Consider the following 19875-nt stretch of genomic DNA (forward strand, 5'->3'; position numbering starts at 1 on the left):
TCGCTACTGGAATAGGAATAAATGTTTTGAGTGCACTCTTCAATGAGGGCATTTTTAAATCCATTTATATTGAAGGAAGGCATTTCAAATAGGAGGAGTGAGGCCTTCTCGGGAAGTGAATACCACCTGAGATTACCCTTTTCTCTGCACTACAGGAACCCCACTATTTGTGAACAATGCAGAAACGTTTGTAAAGGTTCCCGGCTTCAATCTCACCCACCAAGAGTTTGTGGCGCTAAAGTGATGTGTTGTGTTTGTGCAGTTTGTTACTTGAAACAACCCAGAGGCGAGGGGAAGGGCAGACTTCAGCGAGGCCAGGTGAAAGCTAACAGTATATATGTATGTATGTATGTACATATGTATGCTTGCATGTATGTATGTGTGTATGTGTGCAATAATGCATGAATGTATGTATGACGTTTGAGGTAGAACCTTCCTACAAAAAGATTTGCATGTATGTATGTGTGTATGCATGCATATATGTATGCTTGCATTTATGTATGCATGAGTGTATGTTTGTGTGTATGCATGCATGTATGTATGTGTGTATGAGTGTATGTATGTGTGTATGCATGCATGTATGTATGTATGAGTGTATCTATGTATGTGTGCAATAATGAATGCATGTGTGTATCACGTTTGAGTTAGAACCTTCCTACAAAAAGATTTCGAATGAAAACTTCACCAGAAGTGTAGTTGGAAGCATAGTTCAAAACTTTACAAGTTTAAAAAGTGTAAAACCTACAAATCTCGCCATAGTTAGCTGCTAGATAAGAAGTTTTCTCATTCTGAGTTTTAGCCTGATTTGAACACAGATAATGCTGATAAAGCAGTACAATGGCGCCCTTTTTGTCCCCATACATTCAGCCTGACTTTTCAATGGCTACCTGACAGCAGCGAGTCCCAGTCGTTCACGGTGACGTTGATCCTCTGCACTGCCGCCTCACTGCCCTGTAGTTGTTGTTGGAGGTGTTCCAGGGTCTCTTCTAGGCTCCTCATCTCCACGCTGTGCGCGTCAATTCTCCACAAATCTACATTTGGAAAGAACCATAGTGAGTTATTCATGAGCTGTAGAAGCTGTAGGCTGGTGGCGGTAGGGTGGAGTTGTATACGCAGGGTGAGAATCAGAGAGGTTGGTCCTGACCTGGTCAGAACCGGACACTCCTCCTGCTCCTCGCTGTACCTGAGATCCTTTTGCCTGCCATCCTCGACTTACATCTGCTTGGACTGCCTAATTCCTGCCTGGTATCGTACCCCTGCGCCCAGAATAGCACTGCATTGATCTGCCTGAATTAATTATTAGTGCCGGCTGCCTGGTATCGTACTCCTGCGCCCAGAATAGCACTGCATTGATCTGCCTGAATTAATTATTAGTGACGGCTGCCTGGTATCATACCCCTGCGCCCAGAATAGCACTGCATTGATCTGCCTGAATTTATTATTAGTGCCGGCTGCCTGGTATCCTACCCCTGCGCCCAGAATAGCACTGCATTGATCTGCCTGAATTAATTATTAGTGCGGGCTGCCTGGTATCGTACCCCTGCACCCAGAATAGCACTGCATTGATCTGCCTGAAATAATTATTTGTGCCGGCTGCCTGGTATCGTTCCCCTGCGCCCAGAATAGCACTGCATTGATCTGCCTGAATTAATTATTAGTGCCGGCTGCCTGGTATCATACCCCTGCGCCCAGAATAGCACAGCATTGATCTGCCTGAGTTAATTATTAGTGCCGGCTGCCTGGTATCCTACCCCTGCGCCCAGAATAGCACTGCATTGATCTGCCTGAATTAATTATTAGTGCCGGCTGCCTGGTATCGTACCCCTGCACCCAGAATAGCACTGCATTGATCTGCCTGAATTAATTATTTGTGCCGGCTGCCTGGTATCGTTCCCCTGCGCCCAGAATAGCACTGCATTGATCTGCCTGAATTAATTATTAGTGCCGGCTGCCTGGTATCGTACCCCTGCGCCCAGATTAGCATTGCATGGTTAATATTAGGACTAATTTCATCCGCCTGTTTCCGCACCCCTGAATCTGTGCTTCCATCTGTATTTGCTGTATATGACCTCCTGACTGTGCCCCGATCTCGGCTGCATTACTATTGTGGTTCCATTTTGTTGTTGTGCCTCTCTGCCCGTCCCTGCCACGGCTCCCCCACAGCCCCACCCCCATCCCCTACAGCATCTCCTAAGCAATCCCTCCCCCACTCACCAGCCCGCTACCGCCTCCCAGCTGCCCCTCCCACGCTCCGCCTCCTCCACTATCCATTTATGACAGATGGACCAACGTGCAGCATCCACGCGCAGCGGTTGCGCCCTATGCGCGCCGAAGGCGTGCCAAAGGTAAGCCCGTCTACGCCCGTCCGCGCCTGGACCGCGCCCAGCGCCAGACTCCCTGGTCCTCGCAAACCCATCACCCCCCGCATCACATATACCGCCGCTACCCTCTCAGCCCTTAACCCCGGCCACCAAACTGCCACCAAGCCGCCCCAGGACACACCCATGGACCATTCTCCTGCCACTCCTGCAAGTTCGACTGCCATAGGACCCACACCAAATCCACAAACCCCAAACAGAGCTCCAACACCAACCACCTAAAATGCATCCTACTCAACACCCGCTCGGTTCACAAACCCGCCATTCACCTTTGGAACCTACTCAACACCACATCTCCGGACGTCGCCTTCCTAACAGAAACTTAGATGAACGCCTCATCAGCTCCAAACATCACCATAGCCATCCCGGACGGTTACAAGATCATCCGAAAGGACCGCATCAACCAAACAAGAGGAGGCATTGCCATCGTCATTAAGAACTCCATTCGCGTCACGACCAGTTCTGACGAGAACATCGCTGTCGCTGAACACCTTCACTTCCAGATCCACACCGACCCCAAGACCACACTCAGAGGCACCCTCCTCTACAGGCCACCAGGTCCCCGCACACAATTCAGCAAAGACATCACGGACTTCATCACCCCACACACCCTCCCCTCCGAGGAATACATTCTACTGGGAGACCTCAATTTCCACCTGGAAAAGAGCAACAACAGCAACACTTCCACCCTTCTGGACAATCTCGCCAATCTCGGACTCAAACAACTTGTCGACACCCCCACCCACTATGCCGGGCACACGCTCGACCCAATCTTCACCTCCAGCAAGCACATTTCCTTCAATCACACCACAGTTCTCCATTGGACGGACCACAGCTGCGTCCACTTCAACTACAAAAAGAACACGACCCAAAACCACCCTCAACTAACCCTCCGAAGAAACTGGAACAAAATCTCCACCGAACAGCTCTTCTCATCGCTTCTCCAAAACCCTCCTGCCAATACCACGGACCCAAACCAAGCAGCCACCAACCTCACACACTGGATCACCTACAGCGCCGACGAATTAGCACCCTTGAAAAACCATCAAATCAAGCAAGGCAGCAAAAAAGCCCCATGTTTCAATGATGACCTTAAGAAATCCAAGAAGCTATGTCGTACCCTTGAGAAAGCCTGGAAAAATTACCCAAACACTACCACCCTGGCCACCTTCAAAAACGCCACCCGCAAACACCACCAACTAATCCGATCAACCAAGAAATCAGCACTCAAAGATCGACTCGACAACAACGCCCACAACAGCAAGGAACTATTCAACATCGTCAAAGAATTCACCAACCCCACCGCCAACACCAATGACATCACTCCCTCCCAAATCCTCTGCGACTCCCTAGCCTCATTCTTCCACAACAAAATCGCGACATACACAACAGCTTTGACATCCAATCCGGAGACCAGTCCACTCCACCCACCTCTGAACCAAAACCCCCCTCGAACAACCTCTGCGCCTGGAACCCAATCACCACAAAAGACACCATCTGCCTGATGAACTCCATCCACTCAGGATCCCCAACCGACCCATGTCCCCACCACATCTTCAACAAAGCAGACTCCATCATCGTCCTCCATCTCCGAGACGTCATCAACTGCTCCCTCAACTCCGCTACCTTCCCGGATAGCTGGAAACATGCCGAACTCAGCGCCCTTCTGAAGAAACCCACAGCAGACCCCACTGAACTCAAAAATTACCTCCCCATCCTGCTCCTCCCATTCCCTGCCAAAGTCATTGAGAAAGCCGTCAACAGTCAGCTCGCCGCCATCCTCGAAGCCAACAAATCCCTCGTCCCTTCACAATCCGGCTTCCGAGCCAAACACAGCACCGAAATTGCCCTCATCGCAGCAACAGACGACATTCGAACACTACGGGACAACGGAGAAACAGTCGCCCTCATCCTACTTGACCTCTCAGCAGCCTTCGACACAGTCTGTCATAGCACCCTTATACAACGCCTCAGCAACATGGGAATACAAGGAAAAGCTTTGGAATGGATCATCTCGTTCCTCGCCGGTAGAACCCAGAGAGTCCGCCTTCCCCCTTTTAGATCAGAGGCTACCAAAGTCATTTGCGGCGTACCACAAGGTTCATCACTCAGTCCTACCCTCTTCAACGTATACTTGAGCCCCCTTGCTACCATCGCGCGACAACACAACCTCAACATCATCTTCTACGCTGATGACACACAGCTGATCCTTTCCCTCGCCAAAGACCCAAACACCGCCAAAACCAACTTACACGAAGGGATGAAAGAAGTAGCCGAGTGGATGAAGATCAGCCGTCTGAAATTAAACTCGGACAAAACGGAAGTCCTCATCTTAGGTTCATCCCCCTCCGCCTGGGACGACTCATGGTGGCCACCGGCCCTGGGAACCGCACCCATACGGACGGACCACGCACGTAACCGAAAAAAACTCCAACGCATCCAAAACGCCTCAGCCAGACTCATACAAGACATTCCCCGCAAAGATCACATTTCCGGTCACCTGAAAGACCTCCACTGGCTCCCCGTCAACAAGAGGATAACGTTCTGTCTCTTCACCCACGCACACAAAGCCCTCTATGACCTAGGACCCGAATGCCTCAACACGCGCCTTTCCTTTTACAACCCCACCCGCCAGCTGCGATCGTCCAATCAAGCCCTCGCCGCTGTTCCGCGCATCCACAGAGCCACCATGGGGGGAAGATCCTTCTCCTACTTAGCGGCCAAAACCTGGAATTCTCTCCCCACCCACCTCCGCCTTACACAGAACCACCTCTCCTTCAGAAAACAACTAAAAACTTGGATATTCGATCAGTAAATCTCCCCCTTTCCTCAAGCGCCTTGAGACCCTCTGGGTATGTAGTGCGCTATATAAATTATGACTTGACTTGACTTGAGAGGTTATTGAATATGCTGGCTTTGGTCAAACTACCTCCCAGGGAGTGGAGTGATGGTCATTAGGACTTTTTGTATTGAAGGAAATTGAGTCAGAATTGTCTAGGAAAGTGTCACTCTTTTGGTTTGTTTCTGTCATGTGACAGCAGACTCTTCTTTTCTGCTGGAAGATAGATATGGAGAAACCGACATTCAAAGGGAGGGTAGCACAGTGTTGGGCTTCTGCTGGGTACAAGACCCTATGTGTGCATGCGGGTCAGTCTCCTTTTCATGATCAGTAGTATTGAATGTGTAAAACGATTTTGCAGAACAAGAATTCAAAGTAATTTACCCTTTTTTAGCTACAAAGACTGCAGAGTTTTACTCTACAGGTGTAGAAGCATTTTTACTAATTAGAAATTAATGGTTAACTTAGATGTAGTCAAGTTAGCCTGACTGTGCCTTAAAAAGCTTTTATTGAAATCTATTCATATTTGCAGAAGCAGAAGTGCCCTTTTTTATGTGAATGAGCCTTTCCACGTGCATAGCTCTGTAGCTCTGTTGCTTTCGCTTTTTTAGAAAATCTTCGAAATAGAAGCCTATTCCATGATCTCCGTATGAATTAATTGAATTAATGTGTGTTTCTCTTCAAGAAGCCATGCTCAGGATGTTCATGTCTTTACAGCTTTCAAGGTCCTTTGCTCAAGTTATTCTTAGGGACTATTTATTGGTTAAAATTTCTATTGTTTTTCTTTATTATGTAATTATCTTGTAATTTCTTTCATTCCCTGTACACTTCTCATGAGATAATGAGCAAGCAGTAAAATAGGTGTTTGTAGACGTATTTCATTGAAAGTATCTTATGTACTATAATCATTTTTGGTTTGTGTCTTGCAACATTGCTAGTCCAAACCTTTCAGAACATTAGAAGTAACTAAATGTTTGTGGCATTTCGTTCTAAAATCCTAAAAAAGATGATTGTTATGAGATGTGAGCCAGTTCTTTCATGTCTTTCTTAGAAGGCAGACTTTGCACTTGTCAATCTATTGATTTATACTCACGACTTTTTGGCGCACTCTTTGAAGGCAGACCCTATGTCAGTCCTCTTGTTTAACTATATTTTGTTCTAGTTGTTCACTACCTTTAAGTACTCTTAAGTTAATCCTCTTACATTATTTTGAATTTTACCACTCAGAGAGTTATTGTTAATTATCTAACTACTTTTTGCTTTCTGTAATGATCTTAATTTTGAATAAACCTTTAAGAGGTTGACTTTGAATATTGCCTCACATATGTTTATTTGATTTGGCTTGGGCTCATACTTATGAAGACTCACTAGATAGCCCAGATGCTACACATTGACCCTCTTACTTTTTTTGATTACATAGTTCACACAGGCAAACCTGATAAATGGTCGCATGTTGCTATTCCGTCGGTTACTGGAGTTCTTCCTGGCAAAATAAAGTCTAGACAGAACCCCAAGAGCTGTCCTGACTGCCCACAAATCAAGGCACCTCTTGGAGTTCATGCACTTCTCACAGTACTGGGTTTTGTTGGTGAGAACAAAGCTTTAAACTGTGGAACAGGTGAGTTCTTGTTTGGGAGCCTGTTTTCCTTCTGTTTTAGGCAAAAGCAAGTTCAGGCAATTTATTGGAATCTGCTTGTTGATACCGTGGGATATGACAAAATATATTGCCCAGCAATAGCATTCATTACATTTAAAACACAGCTTTTATCGAATGATTATTTGGATGTTAAACTGCTTTTACCTTAGGACATTGTTGGTGTTCACAGACATCAGAAGAGTACCAGCAAGATAGCTACTTTGGTCTGCACTTGCAAGAACTGTGGTCCCGATTCACAGAGCTAATTTAAGACAAAATCCTAAACTTACTACTTTTGGTATTCACAAAAGGTAGGATTTTGTCTTAAGTTTGTCTTAAGACAGACTTAAGACAAAATCCTAACTTAGGATTAGCAAACTACAGTGGTTCGGAGAAGTTTGATGACCTAATTGCCCGATGCAGCTCGCTACAGCAAGTGCCGAAGGAAGCAGACCATCCAGTTGACTCACTGATCAGGAAGCTGCCCTTCTCTGCTGAGAAATCCAGCTCCAGTGTTTCTGACTCCCCATGCGGGGTGTTGGGAAATCGAGTCCAGACCTCCTTCGTTCTAAGGTATGGAGCTGATTAGAACCTAGAGAAACCTTTGGTAGATTCTTGGCAAAGAACTTAAAACTATGCTAAACAATACTTAATTCTTCCCCTGTACTAGACCTAGGTTAGGTACATTGGGGTAGGCGTATTTTAGAAGCACCAGTTGAGTAGTCAGTCAAAACACTTTTATTCAATTATTTAAAATCATAAAAAGACACAGATAACAGAGTATTTTAGTCTATGGTATTTATGTATGTATTTTTATATGGCTTAGAAAGCATACAATGCTATTACAGAATTATTTCATAATCTATTCGCACTGTACGCATTATACTTAGCATTCTGTCTAACGATTGTAGCAGTTCACCTCACTTGCATGAGAAAGAAGACTGTTCAATAAACCTTTTATTGAAAGCTCCTGTCTCACTATTTCTCTGCAACTCTGTAGAAACTAAGCATGCACGATTAGTTATCTATTGTTTCTGCGACTCTGAGAGATATATTCTTATTCTTGGGAAACAAAGTTGTCATGTTTATGTGGTTGTCAGAAACTAATCCCTTCTTGTGAATTCGAGAAAGTTTCTAGTGACCTCTGAGCTAGCTGGCACACACAATTAAGTTTAGTATATTCAATAGAAACCTATTGACTTAAGTCCTACGTCAAATCTATAGGATATATTATTCCAATGCGCAGAGCCTATCGGGAATATAGGAACTACACTACATGGTGCCGAACGTTTGTAAGGCACTAATTTAATGCTAGATACTAAAGTAACTCAGTCGTGCTTTTCTCAGAGATTCCTTTTTCCCAGAAAATACTCTAATAGACGTCTGGAGTGGGTAAAGGGATAATATCCGCCATAGCTGAGTAGGACGAAAATCCTATGTATTAGTTTTTGGTTTGTTCAACGTTGATGGATACAGTGTTCCAAAATATTGTGCACCTTATCGTTGTTTCCTTGAAACTTTCTCCGCAAACTTTCAGCCAACAAAATGTCCCTCGATAATAATACCGAGGCCGGTGGAGCTACAGGCGACAATGCCGTACTAGCTTTAAACTTTACAGGCTTCAATGAAGCAGACGAGGATGCTATAAGCATTCCAGAAAATTTAAGAAAAGCCATCACTATAAAACTTATACGAAATGGCCTATCATCAAGCGGAAATAGGGTAGTTTCTTGTAGAGGCACATGAATATCACCATGCAGAGTTATTCTATTCATGGATAATCTTTCTGAAGCAAATCCAGCAACTAAAATGTTTCAATGTTTATATAGAGACAGCAGCTGGGTTCTAGAAGACCGCACAACCAGTTTTTAGTCACAAACTTATTCAGCTATATTGCCCACCTCAAATGATCTGCTGCTTGTCGATCATAAACCAGAAACAACAATTTGTGGATGAGAGGCAACATACAAAGACAAATTAACTGTACAAATTTCAGTTGATGTAATAGTTCTTGTGTTGATACTTTTCTTTCATTTGCCAGATGTGTTCAGTATGAACAGGATCAATAACAGCCAACGCGTTTCACCCATAAAAAGGGCTTCTTCAGGGCTGTAATAGGATACAATTGCAAATATACTTTAGTGAGTGTCACATTAGGGAAAGATCACAAGAGGTTAAGAGAAGATAGTAGTGGATGGGAGATGGCAGTGAGAATGGGTACAGTGTCTAAAGGAGTGAGTAAGGAACGTGTAAAGACGCAATGGCCCTGAGGTGTTGTGGACGGGCACATGAGTGGACTAGAAATCTTGAAAAGTGAAGCGGAACGTGAACGGATGCCCAAAGGTGAAAGTGGGAAAGGAAGAAACAGTAGTGTTTTATGTTATGTGAGTGAGCGATATCTAAACTAAAGCGTGGTAGTCACACCTAAAAAACATTTTGAACCAAAGTGCTCGTGGATACCATAGTAAGGTGACACAAAGGTGTCGAAGTGATAGAATACTGCGTAACCCATGCCGTTTAGAACAAACAGCCCAACTAGTAACCACTAGCTTAGCTTACCAGTAATGGTTGTAGAAAGGGCATGTATCGATAAATTCATCAGAGACGCGCGTTGAAAATCCAATCTGAAAAGAATAGTGATGAGGATATTTATCGGGCAACCAGTACTATCCCAAAACATCACATGTGACCTAAATAAAAGGCAACATACCTGGTCCCGAGGCGAGAGTATCCCAAATAAGCAAAAAATACTCGTTGAGGAACGTGAAGGGACCTAGAGGAGAGTAAAAGAAGTCTGTATGAATGTCTATGGCCAAGACAAAGTCGATCTAGCGTAACAAAGCACGTGAAACCGTCTGATGTTTACGAAAAGGAATGTAGCTAAAAACAGAATTGGGGAGAAGCAACTGGCACAGCTTCTAGAGAAAAACCTCAACATTGTGAAAAACACAGAAGATTCGGCTAAATATTTATGAAATCTCAGGGCGGACCACTTAAGAACGATCCTCTCTTTTAAGGCGTAATGGTTCAAATCACTGACCGGGGTCCCTTTAAATGAAACGGAACCCGCATTCTGAAATGCTGGTATGGCCGACACATTAGTTAAAACCACTTAGAGAACGATCCTCTCCTAAAAGTGTGAATATTAAATTCACCAGCCGCGGTCCCTTTTAATCGGGAATGCACCAGAATTTGAATATGCTTTTGTGGCCGACATATTGTTGAAATTGGCATGTAAGCAAGTGATCTGCAGAGGGCATAAACCCAAGCGTTTAGCTCTTGGAAGTGATCAATAATTGGGGTTTAGCATTAAGTAAAAAAAGGTGATTTACGTTTATTAGTATTTAAGTAGTGTTCCTAGCTTAAGGCGATGCAGTTCTAGCGTAAAGACTGAGCGTGCTCAAAAGTATGCCTGATGCACAGTACTTGAGGTAATGGAATTACCAAGTGACGTTAGCAAGTTGTTGAAATGTCTGAGGTACGTCCAGAGATTATTATAGAAACATCCCCAAGGAATCGAGAGTGTGTCGATATTTAAAAAGACCGTCTCTAAACGCCACGCCAGTTACAGATTAGTAACCAAAAGCGCACAAAACAAAGGCACACACTTCAATACATGTACGTGGTTTGGTCCGAGTCAGGAGATGGTGCTGTGTCCGGTGTGCATTACGTTTCCAGTGTCGTCGGTTCAAAGTACGGCCGGGCGCTTTGAAAGCATGGGTAAAATACCAGCTGAGAACCGGAAGTCAAACCGTAGCTTCCGGTTGGCCAGTAGAACACCCTCAGTATAATCATACTCACTTCCGGGTTAATTAAAAAGAAAAAAGGCTAGAGTGTGTATTTGGTAGTAGCGCATACGAAAGCCAATACTGAAGAAGGATGCATAGAGGAGTATCCTCAGTGTATGGTGATAGAATACAGTTGGTGTTTCTAAGAAGCGCATAAGCTAAAATAGAGAATGGCCACGACTCAGGCACACAAAATATAAAAGGGGGTTAAAAAGATAGATTTACGAATATAAAAATGCCGAGTTTGCAAGGTATCCCTATCTCTGTTACCAAAGAGAACGATGCATGCAAAGTTAGTTTCTAGCAACAAAGTGGAGAAGGAGCCTGTGATAAGTCGTAGATTTATAGTCAAATGTATATTCTGACATATTGTCTAAAAGGGGAGTTCAGATGGCGAGAATGGATGCGTAATTGTTTGAATCACAATAGTCAATGTGAGAGAGTGAGGGGCATATTTTATAGTGAGTAGTCTATGAGACCTTGAGAGAAAAAGGGATGAAGAGAAAGTGTACAGTACATGATGCTCCGCACATTTGTACAGTGTGTGGAGAGAAGTTTTTAAAACATACATATATCATTTAACAAAAAGTTGTAATCCGGTAAGAAAGTTACTGTGCCAGAGTTGGTAAGAAGCTCAGGGTAATTGGCAATCAAGTTACAGTGCCAAGAACTTATCGGCTGGTCCAAATACAGTAGATAACAATTAATATGTACTTGGTAATGTGGTAAGTAGGTGTTAAGTGGTAGACAAAGCAAACCGACCACGTATTGATTGTGGTTGGAGTCTATCAAGTAGCCTATTCTTCCCATGTATTTATAGTAGATGATAGTGTGAAGAACTTATACGCAGGTAGGGTCTGGAGCTCAGAGGAAGAAAAAATGTTCACTTCTACAAAGAAGATGATCCACCAGAGGAATACATTCCATTCGAGGATATTAAAATTCCACTAACATACAAAGAACATGCGCTCTGGTTTAAAGGTGCCCTAAAACATATAAATCACATTACCTGGCTCGGTCCAATAGGTAGACTAGGAGCAACATGGCCGGTTTTGGCCAGCTATACTCCACATCCTGAAATCAATTAAATGTCAGATGCAGAACTATCAGCTCAACTCAAAGAGCTAATAAAAATCTATAGATAATTGGTTCAATATGTTATGCGGACTCTCACAGACCAACCGGCAATAATGATTCCACAACATCCCCCTTACCAGGGGAACACAAATAAAATTACACCACAGACTCTACATTCAATTATTGGTAAATTACCTGCAACACAGGAACAAATTCCATTCTGGATAGCTCAAGTAATTACTCAAATCGAGGAAGTATTTCCTAATACTACCCCTCATGAGAAACACAGAATTTTATCAATCTGTTTACTAATAGGGATCGCACCACATCTGGAGGACTGCGACACTTGGGGTACAGTCTTTTCTGCAATCTACACTAAAACACTTGGGGGGTCAGCACCCTAACGGAGATCGGGACTGCCCGCCATAAGGGCGGGGGTCCCGTAGGGGGAATTAGGATGTGCCCGCCACGGTGATGGATCAAGCCCTGATCTTTGGACTGGGTAAGAGTGGTCTGCTCAATTCAGACACTCTGTTCATCACCACCCCCTTTTGTAAATCGATTTTGGCCACTATAGGTGTGGCAGGGTATACTCAGACATGAGTCCCTTTCTCACTGCTCCATCAGGATTCAAGCAAGCCGGGCCGAAGACGGCTGAAATGCCAGAAACCGGTCCCCGGTAGCTTGTCTCCTTTCTGGTAAAGAATTGGCTTGGTAGTTTAGTCTGCCCTGTTCCCATGATGCACTGGGCCAGGGACAGACTGATTTGCATATAGCCAGGTTCTGAGCTGGGATGGGGCAGTGAGATAAATAACGGTGATGGATCAAGCCCTGATCTTTGGACTGGGTAAGAGTGGTCTGCTCAATTCAGACACTCTGTTCATCACCACCCCCTTTTGTAAATCGATTTTGGCCACTATAGGTGTGGCAGGGTATACTCAGACATGAGTCCCTTTCTCACTGCTCCATCAGGATTCAAGCAAGCCGGGCCGAAGACGGCTGAAATGCCAGAAACCGGTCCCCGGTAGCTTGTCTCCTTTCTGGTAAAGAATTGGCTTGGTAGTTTAGTCTGCCCTGTTCCCATGATGCACTGGGCCAGGGACAGACTGATTTGCATATAGCCAGGTTCTGAGCTGGGATGGGGCAGTGAGATAAATAACGGTGATGGATCAAGCCCTGATCTTTGGACTGGGTAAGAGTGGTCTGCTCAATTCAGACACTCTGTTCATCACCACCCCCTTTTGTAAATCGATTTTGGCCACTATAGGTGTGGCAGGGTATACTCAGACATGAGTCCCTTTCTCACTGCTCCATCAGGATTCAAGCAAGCCCGGCCGAAGACGGCTGAAATGCCAGAAACCGGTCCCCGGTAGCTTGTCTCCTTTCTGGTAAAGAATTGGCTTGGTAGTTTAGTCTGCCCTGTTCCCATGATGCACTGGGCCAGGGACAGACTGATTTGCATATAGCCAGGTTCTGAGCTGGGATGGGGCAGTGAGATAAATAACGGTGATGGATCAAGCCCTGATCTTTGGACTGGGTAAGAGTGGTCTGCTCAATTCAGACACTCTGTTCATCACCACCCCCTTTTGTAAATCGATTTTGGCCACTATAGGTGTGGCAGGGTATACTCAGACATGAGTCCCTTTCTCACTGCTCCATCAGGATTCAAGCAAGCCGGGCCGAAGACGGCTGAAATGCCAGAAACCGGTCCCCGGTAGCTTGTCTCCTTTCTGGTAAAGAATTGGCTTGGTAGTTTAGTCTGCCCTGTTCCCATGATGCACTGGGCCAGGGACAGACTGATTTGCATATAGCCAGGTTCTGAGCTGGGATGGGGCAGTGAGATAAATAACGGTGATGGATCAAGCCCTGATCTTTGGACTGGGTAAGAGTGCTCTGCTCAATTCAGACACTCTGTTCATCACCACCCCCTTTTGTAAATCGCCACAGTAGGGGGCACATCCTGCATATATATCATTGTGGCGGGCGGTGCACTCAGCACCGCCCGCCACAACGATAAACATGTCAGCACGCATTTGCATATGTAAAGCGGCAGGCACCGCGCGGTGCCTGCTGCCTTGCATATGCAAATGTGGGGGTGGGTACCATAGGTTCCCCCCATGTTCCCCTCCACCTCTGCCATCACCTGGGGGCCCCGCAGGGGGCCCCCGCAGCAATCGCCGCCTGCCACCGCGGAAAGGCCCCTACATATTGCCATTGTAATATGGCAGGCAGTGTCCATTGGACACCGCCACCATACTGATTTATTACCGCCGCTGAGTCATCAACGTGATGGCGTTCACGTTGCAGGGAATTCATTGGCTGATTAAGCCACGAGGCTGCTGTGCAAACAGCTCCCATAGCTGCAATCACTTGTTAAAAAACAAAAATAGACGGAGAAATAATGCTAGCTGTCAATGCTACAAGCAAAGGCAGCGGTGCAGCGTTACCTAATAAGTTTCCACTCAAATACTCATACATAATTGATGCAACCTCCATTCCTTTTGCTCGAATCTTTGGAGTGGGGGATAGAGTGATTACAAACAGAAAGAGTAGAGCAGCTTTGATACACGAAGCACATTAGGGAGAGGGTCTGATACATCAAGGGATCTCAAAAACAATATATACTGTTAAGGAGATTTTTCTGGTGGGCAGGATTGAATGCTCACATTCACATGTTTGTGATTGACTGCATAGACTGCAATAGAGATCGCAGCACAGAACGCTACCAGATACCTGACTATAGCATAGTCAGCCCAGTACAGACACCATTGTTAGACAACATTAGACTTTCTACACGCAGCCGTGCCTGTGGACAAATGCGGTCCCATAACTGTTAAGACAAGATTCATTTGGATGTGGCCTCAGCGCTCGGCTGACGTTCGAACTGTTATAAAAGATTTGCGAGTCTTTATCGGCACATACGCAGTCGGCATGCTACATTCTGACCAGGGTCCTGCGTTTAGCTCTTGATCTTACAAGTAGGCCATGGCCAGATTGGGCGTTGTATTGCGGTACTCTAGTCCATTCCATCCTTAGGGAAATTTGGTAGTGGAGAGAAAAAAATGGGACATAAAGCAATCTATAACAGCTAGGGTATTAGGCTCGGGTGACAGGTGGGTTAAGCATCTAATAAGTGTCCTACGGCTGTTTTGTAGGAATTAAATGAAATGAGAACGAAACAAAGTAACGTGTTCCTGAAGCCAACAACCACTGAAGAGAAACCGACCTTCCCAGCAAGGCCTGTCTGGATTCCAAAGACTGGGAATCTAGTCAGAGAAAAGAGAGTGGACAAGAAGGAATTTGGGCCTTCTTATAGACAACCAGTACCAGCCCTAGCCATCCACGGATCAAGAACAGTTTGTCTGACGCCCCTTGCTGGAAAGAAGGAGAACAGGTTTGTGTCCATTGACCTGGTTAAACCACATCATGTGGCTGATCATAAGCAGCAGGCCAAGTGGACTTTAAAGATGTAGCAGACGCCTGAATCTGGCCACTATCCAAGAGGTTCAAACTGAGAGACTTATCACCTTTGAAGAATCTGCAGTGCGAAATGAAGGACTAAGCAACAAAGCTATGGAATTTGAACCTCTTGAAACCCAAATAACAGTTCATCAAGAAACGCCTGTCTACAATGAAATAGCATCTGACTATACAAACGTAACAAGTGAACAAGTGGTTCCAGCAACTTCAATGAATCCTGATGCAATCTCAACAATTGACAGAACTGCCTCTGCCTATTTCATTAACTTTGATAAATTTTTCGAGGATCCCAGCAAACCTGAAACAACGCCAGCAAAAAGAACTTTGAAAGAACAAGCAGCAGAACTTTTTCATCACCTGGAAAAGACTTATCTGGTTTCACCATGGATTGAACTTTGGATTGCGCTGGGTGTGCTTTTTCTTTTACTTTGGTTGACTCTAGTGATAACTTTGGGAATGCTGATAAATGGAAGAAATGATAAAAAGGATACAGCAAGTAAGAACATCAACTTACTCCTCAAGCCACACAAATAATCTCATTGTGAACAAAGAGACTTGTCATCAGTGAACATCACAGCCGTTCCTATGCCTGGGGGTATAGCATCGGACAGAACTGATTATGACATTTTTGGCCCTGTGGTGCTGTTAAAGATTCCACACCAGTTCAAGATTTCCTTGAATGACTTTGTTTCATCTAGTAACTTTTCTGATGATTGGGACTTCGAGACTGTTACTAATATTATGTCAGACTTAGAAATGTCTGCAAAATTTACAAATCATGAATATTTAGACGGTTTGTCAGATTATGAACAAATGTATTGTTATAATCACTAAGGTCATCATTTCTTGCACAAATCTGCAAATCCTTTAAAAGTATTACTGTATAATCAATGGTAACATTGTCCTACGCCACCAAAGGGTAGCTCAAAAACATTTTATGCAAATTTCCATACTTTCAGGTTTAAATACTTCCAATCCAGAATCGTTTTCCTTTAAAAATGTAAATAAAACAGGAATGAAAAGTATGTTGACAAATACCAAGCAAATTTATTCTGCAGCCTTTTATGCTCAGCTGTCTACATTAGGTTTTGACTTTTGGAAAGACAGCATTGAGACAAAAACTGTCTGGGGCACAAAAGATTGGCAAGTTGTCAGAACCCGTCATGTGGATACGCTGATGTGTGGTTCAACCTCGACCCAAAGCGAAGCCCGAAGGTACACAGAGTTATCATGGTCGGAGAGGGTCCGACTCTGGAGAGACAAAATGGCTGCCGCGGTGCCGTGGTGCTGTGAGGTTGACGCTCTAGTCGTTTAAGCCTCGTTTTGGTGCGGAGAGTATGAGCGGGACGCAAGTTCTAGAAACTACGCACTTCACCTGAACCGTTAGCGAAGAAGAACCTGTGTGCGTACTCTGGTGAATACCTCGAATCCTTAGTTTAAAGTATCCTGGTTGTAGTACTCCATTTGCGTTTAGCGCGAGTGTCGAGGAAACGTTATTACGGCGTACTAATTCAAACGCGTAATAACCAGCCCTTTCCCAAGTCCAAGTTTCCAGCGGTAAAGTGAACCTCCGAAGAATCGTCGAAGAGTATACTGAGCAAAGGTGAATTCCTGTGGAGAAGAAGATTTCAGCGAGCAAGAGAGTCAGTCAGCAACAGAAAGCTAAGTGTCGAATAACTAGTGTTTGGCCAAACTGAAGATATTCATAGTGTCGTAGTTAACATTGTCAAGTGCATATCCCGAACTTCTAAATCCCATGTGACCAAGCGAAACGAGAAACCTTTTCTTGAACATTGAGTAAAAGAGAATCGAGAAACCCTTATTTGAACCTTGAGCGAAAAGAGAAACGAGAAGTCTTTTTTCCTTGAACATTGAGCGGCAAGGGAAAAGAGAAAACATTTCCTGAACTTGGTGTGAAAAAGGCGGAAAATAAGGATTGCCAGAACATTCCTCCTTGAGTCGTTGCTAGTGTAAAGACTATCTATAAGTAAAGTCCTGTTCCACGTTTTCCCAATTCAGAACAACTTTACAGAACCCCCAAAGCAGCGTCCTCGAGTAGTTAGTCAAGTAAGTATGTCTAGAAGAAGACAGTATCAGGGGTGACCATAGAATAGCATGTGTAAGGAATTAACTCACTCGCCCTTGTCTTCCCTGCAGCAACGACTAACTAGACGAGAAAAACCACATTCCATAGAAGAGAAGCAAGGTCCGGAAAATATTAAGTGAGTTAAGATTAAACCCGAGAACATTAGAGTCAGAGTAGCGTAGGAAGGAAAAACTAATGGTGTGCTCCTCTTACAGGTTTCCAATACGCAGACACCCTGAAGGAAGTAGTCTGAGGAAACTTTCCGGACCAGTCTCTTCTCTGTTTGTTATTTTATCCACACCCCCTTCCCGGAGGATGATGTAGGGAGGTTCTTATAGACCTGCCGGCATCGTCTCTTGGGATTCGGGTACTGGCATCTAGTTCCTGAGCCTAAATCATCTCTGCTCCCGCGCAAGTACAAGTCAAGGCGATTACATATCAGGTATGCTTGGAGCCCTGACAGAGTGAAGTGCCCAAGTATTTTTTGCACCTGAGCAGAGATGGCCGAAGGAATAGATGTACAATCGTTAGGGACGATCCTAGACGCAATCCACAAGGAACTGGGGGCAGTAAGGGAAGAGAATCAGAATTTAAAACAAGAGGTAGTGAACGCCCGAAAGGAAACAGCCGAGTTAGCCCTGAGGTTACACAGAACTAGTAGTTTAGAGCGGGAGGCCATGAATCCAGTGTTAGATGCGACAAACAGGTCAACTACACAAGTCATACACTCCCTGTCTCCAGTTATTCCTCTAGCCGCCCCTGAAAGGTTTAGTGGGGATCCACAGAAGGCACAGATATTTCTCTCGCAATGCTCCTTACATTTCCTGTGCCGCCCATCGATTTTCCCTGATGCGCAGTCCAAAGTAGCCTTCATTCTCTCGTATTTGAGCGGGGACGCGGCGGCCTGGTCCATGCCTCTAGTCACCAGAGAAGACCCGCTGTTGAGGAACTTCGAAAATTTCAAACAAGAATTTCTTCGAATATTTGATCGCAGGAGGATCTCCCAAGTTGTGGACAACGAATTACTAGATTTGCGACAGGGCAATCGAGATTTAATAGCATATCTGGCGCAGTTTAACAAGTTGGTGGTGGAGACGGATTGGCCAGAAAGCAAGCGAGCAGCAGTGTTTTACCGTGGGTTGAGAGACGAGCTGAAGGACGTGTTGGCTCAAATTCCAAATCGCCCAACGGAGATATCGGCCCTCATCGATTTAGTTCTAGAAATAGATTTTCGTCAAGGAGAGCGGCGAGGGGAAAAGAAGAAAGATTTCCGGGCGGTCGTTCCCAGATTCGACAGGGCGCGTCCAGAGGGAACACGAACCTCAGAAGGAAACTCCGGAGTAGAACCAATGCAGATGGGAACCATCAGAGGGCCCCTAACGAAAGAAGAAAGAGAGAGAAGGAGAACAAATAACCTGTGCATATATTGTGGTTCGAGTGGGCATTTTGTCCGAAACTGTCCGAAGAAGCCCAAAGGAACATTTAAGCCGAAGGAAAACTAGCGGCGCCACCTGTGGCTGGAGTTGAACGGGTGGGTGCGATTACTGAAGAGACTCCAAAAGAACACCATGTGGCTAATACCCTACAAGCGGCGGCTCCGCATCTGATTCTGTCTATGAGAGTGATGTTCCGATCGACGGTCCTGACCGAAGTCTCCGTCATGGTAGACTCTGGAGCGACGGGAAATTTCTGTGACTTGCGTTTTGCGGACAAGGTGGGAATCAGAGCCATAAGGAAAGAGAAAAGTGAGCCAGTCCGCGCCGTGGACGGAACTAACCTATCTTCGGGACCCATTGTGAGCCACACAGAGGTGATGGAGCTGATCACCGCAGATGGCCATCGTGAACTGATCCAGTTCAACCTGATTGATGCTCCACAGTTTCAGTTAATTCTTGGACTACCATGGCTCACGGAGCATAACCCCACGATTGACTGGAACTCCAGAACCGTTCACATGGACTCAAACTACTGTTGTGAGAACTGTTTTGTTCCAAGGGATAGTGGAGACGAAATAAACCCAGCTCATGCCTTGAGTCTTGTAGAGCACTCCGTGTGCGCCATAGACACCCGCCAGGTCCCGGAGGTGTATAAGGAGTTCGAAGGTGTGTTCAACGAAGTGGAAGCCGAGCTTTTACCCCCACACAGAGCCTACGACTGCAAGATTGATCTAGAACCTGGAGCCAACTTGCCATGCAGTCGACTGTACGCGTTAACCGAGAAAGAACACCAACATCTGAAAGAATACCTGGACAAGTATCTGGCGAATGGTTTCATCCGACCCTCACAGTCGCCTGTCTCATCGCCCCTATTTTTCGTGCCAAAGAAGGAAGGGGACTTAAGAACATGCATCGATTACCGAGCAATCAATAGGATAACAAAGAAGAACAGATACCCCCTGCCCTTGATATCGGAGTTATTGGACCAAGTCAAAGGAGCTCAAGTCTACACAAAATTAGACCTGCGAGGGGCCTACCACCTAGTCAGAATGCGAGAAGGTGACGAGTGGAAGACGGCCTTTCGGACTAGATTCGGCCTATTCGAGTACCAAGTGATGCCCTATGGGCTATGTAATGCCCCAGCTGCCTTCCAGC

General features: G+C 45.2%; 1 protein-coding gene across 1 annotated transcript in view; it reads right to left on the bottom strand.

The window, feature by feature from the left end:
- LOC147665165 (killer cell lectin-like receptor subfamily B member 1B allele C) overlaps nt 1-19875 on the bottom strand; it is a 95676-nt gene that overhangs the window by 53193 nt on the left and 22608 nt on the right. The window contains exon 3 of the mRNA XM_086949710.1: nt 888-1031. Coding sequence (XP_086805836.1) covers nt 888-1031 — 144 coding nt within the window. The remainder of the gene's footprint in view (nt 1-887; nt 1032-19875) is intronic.

Source organism: Lissotriton vulgaris, unplaced genomic scaffold, assembly GCF_964263255.1.
Source record: "Lissotriton vulgaris unplaced genomic scaffold, aLisVul1.2 SCAFFOLD_3274, whole genome shotgun sequence".
Classification (NCBI taxonomy): Eukaryota; Metazoa; Chordata; class Amphibia; order Caudata; family Salamandridae; genus Lissotriton; species Lissotriton vulgaris.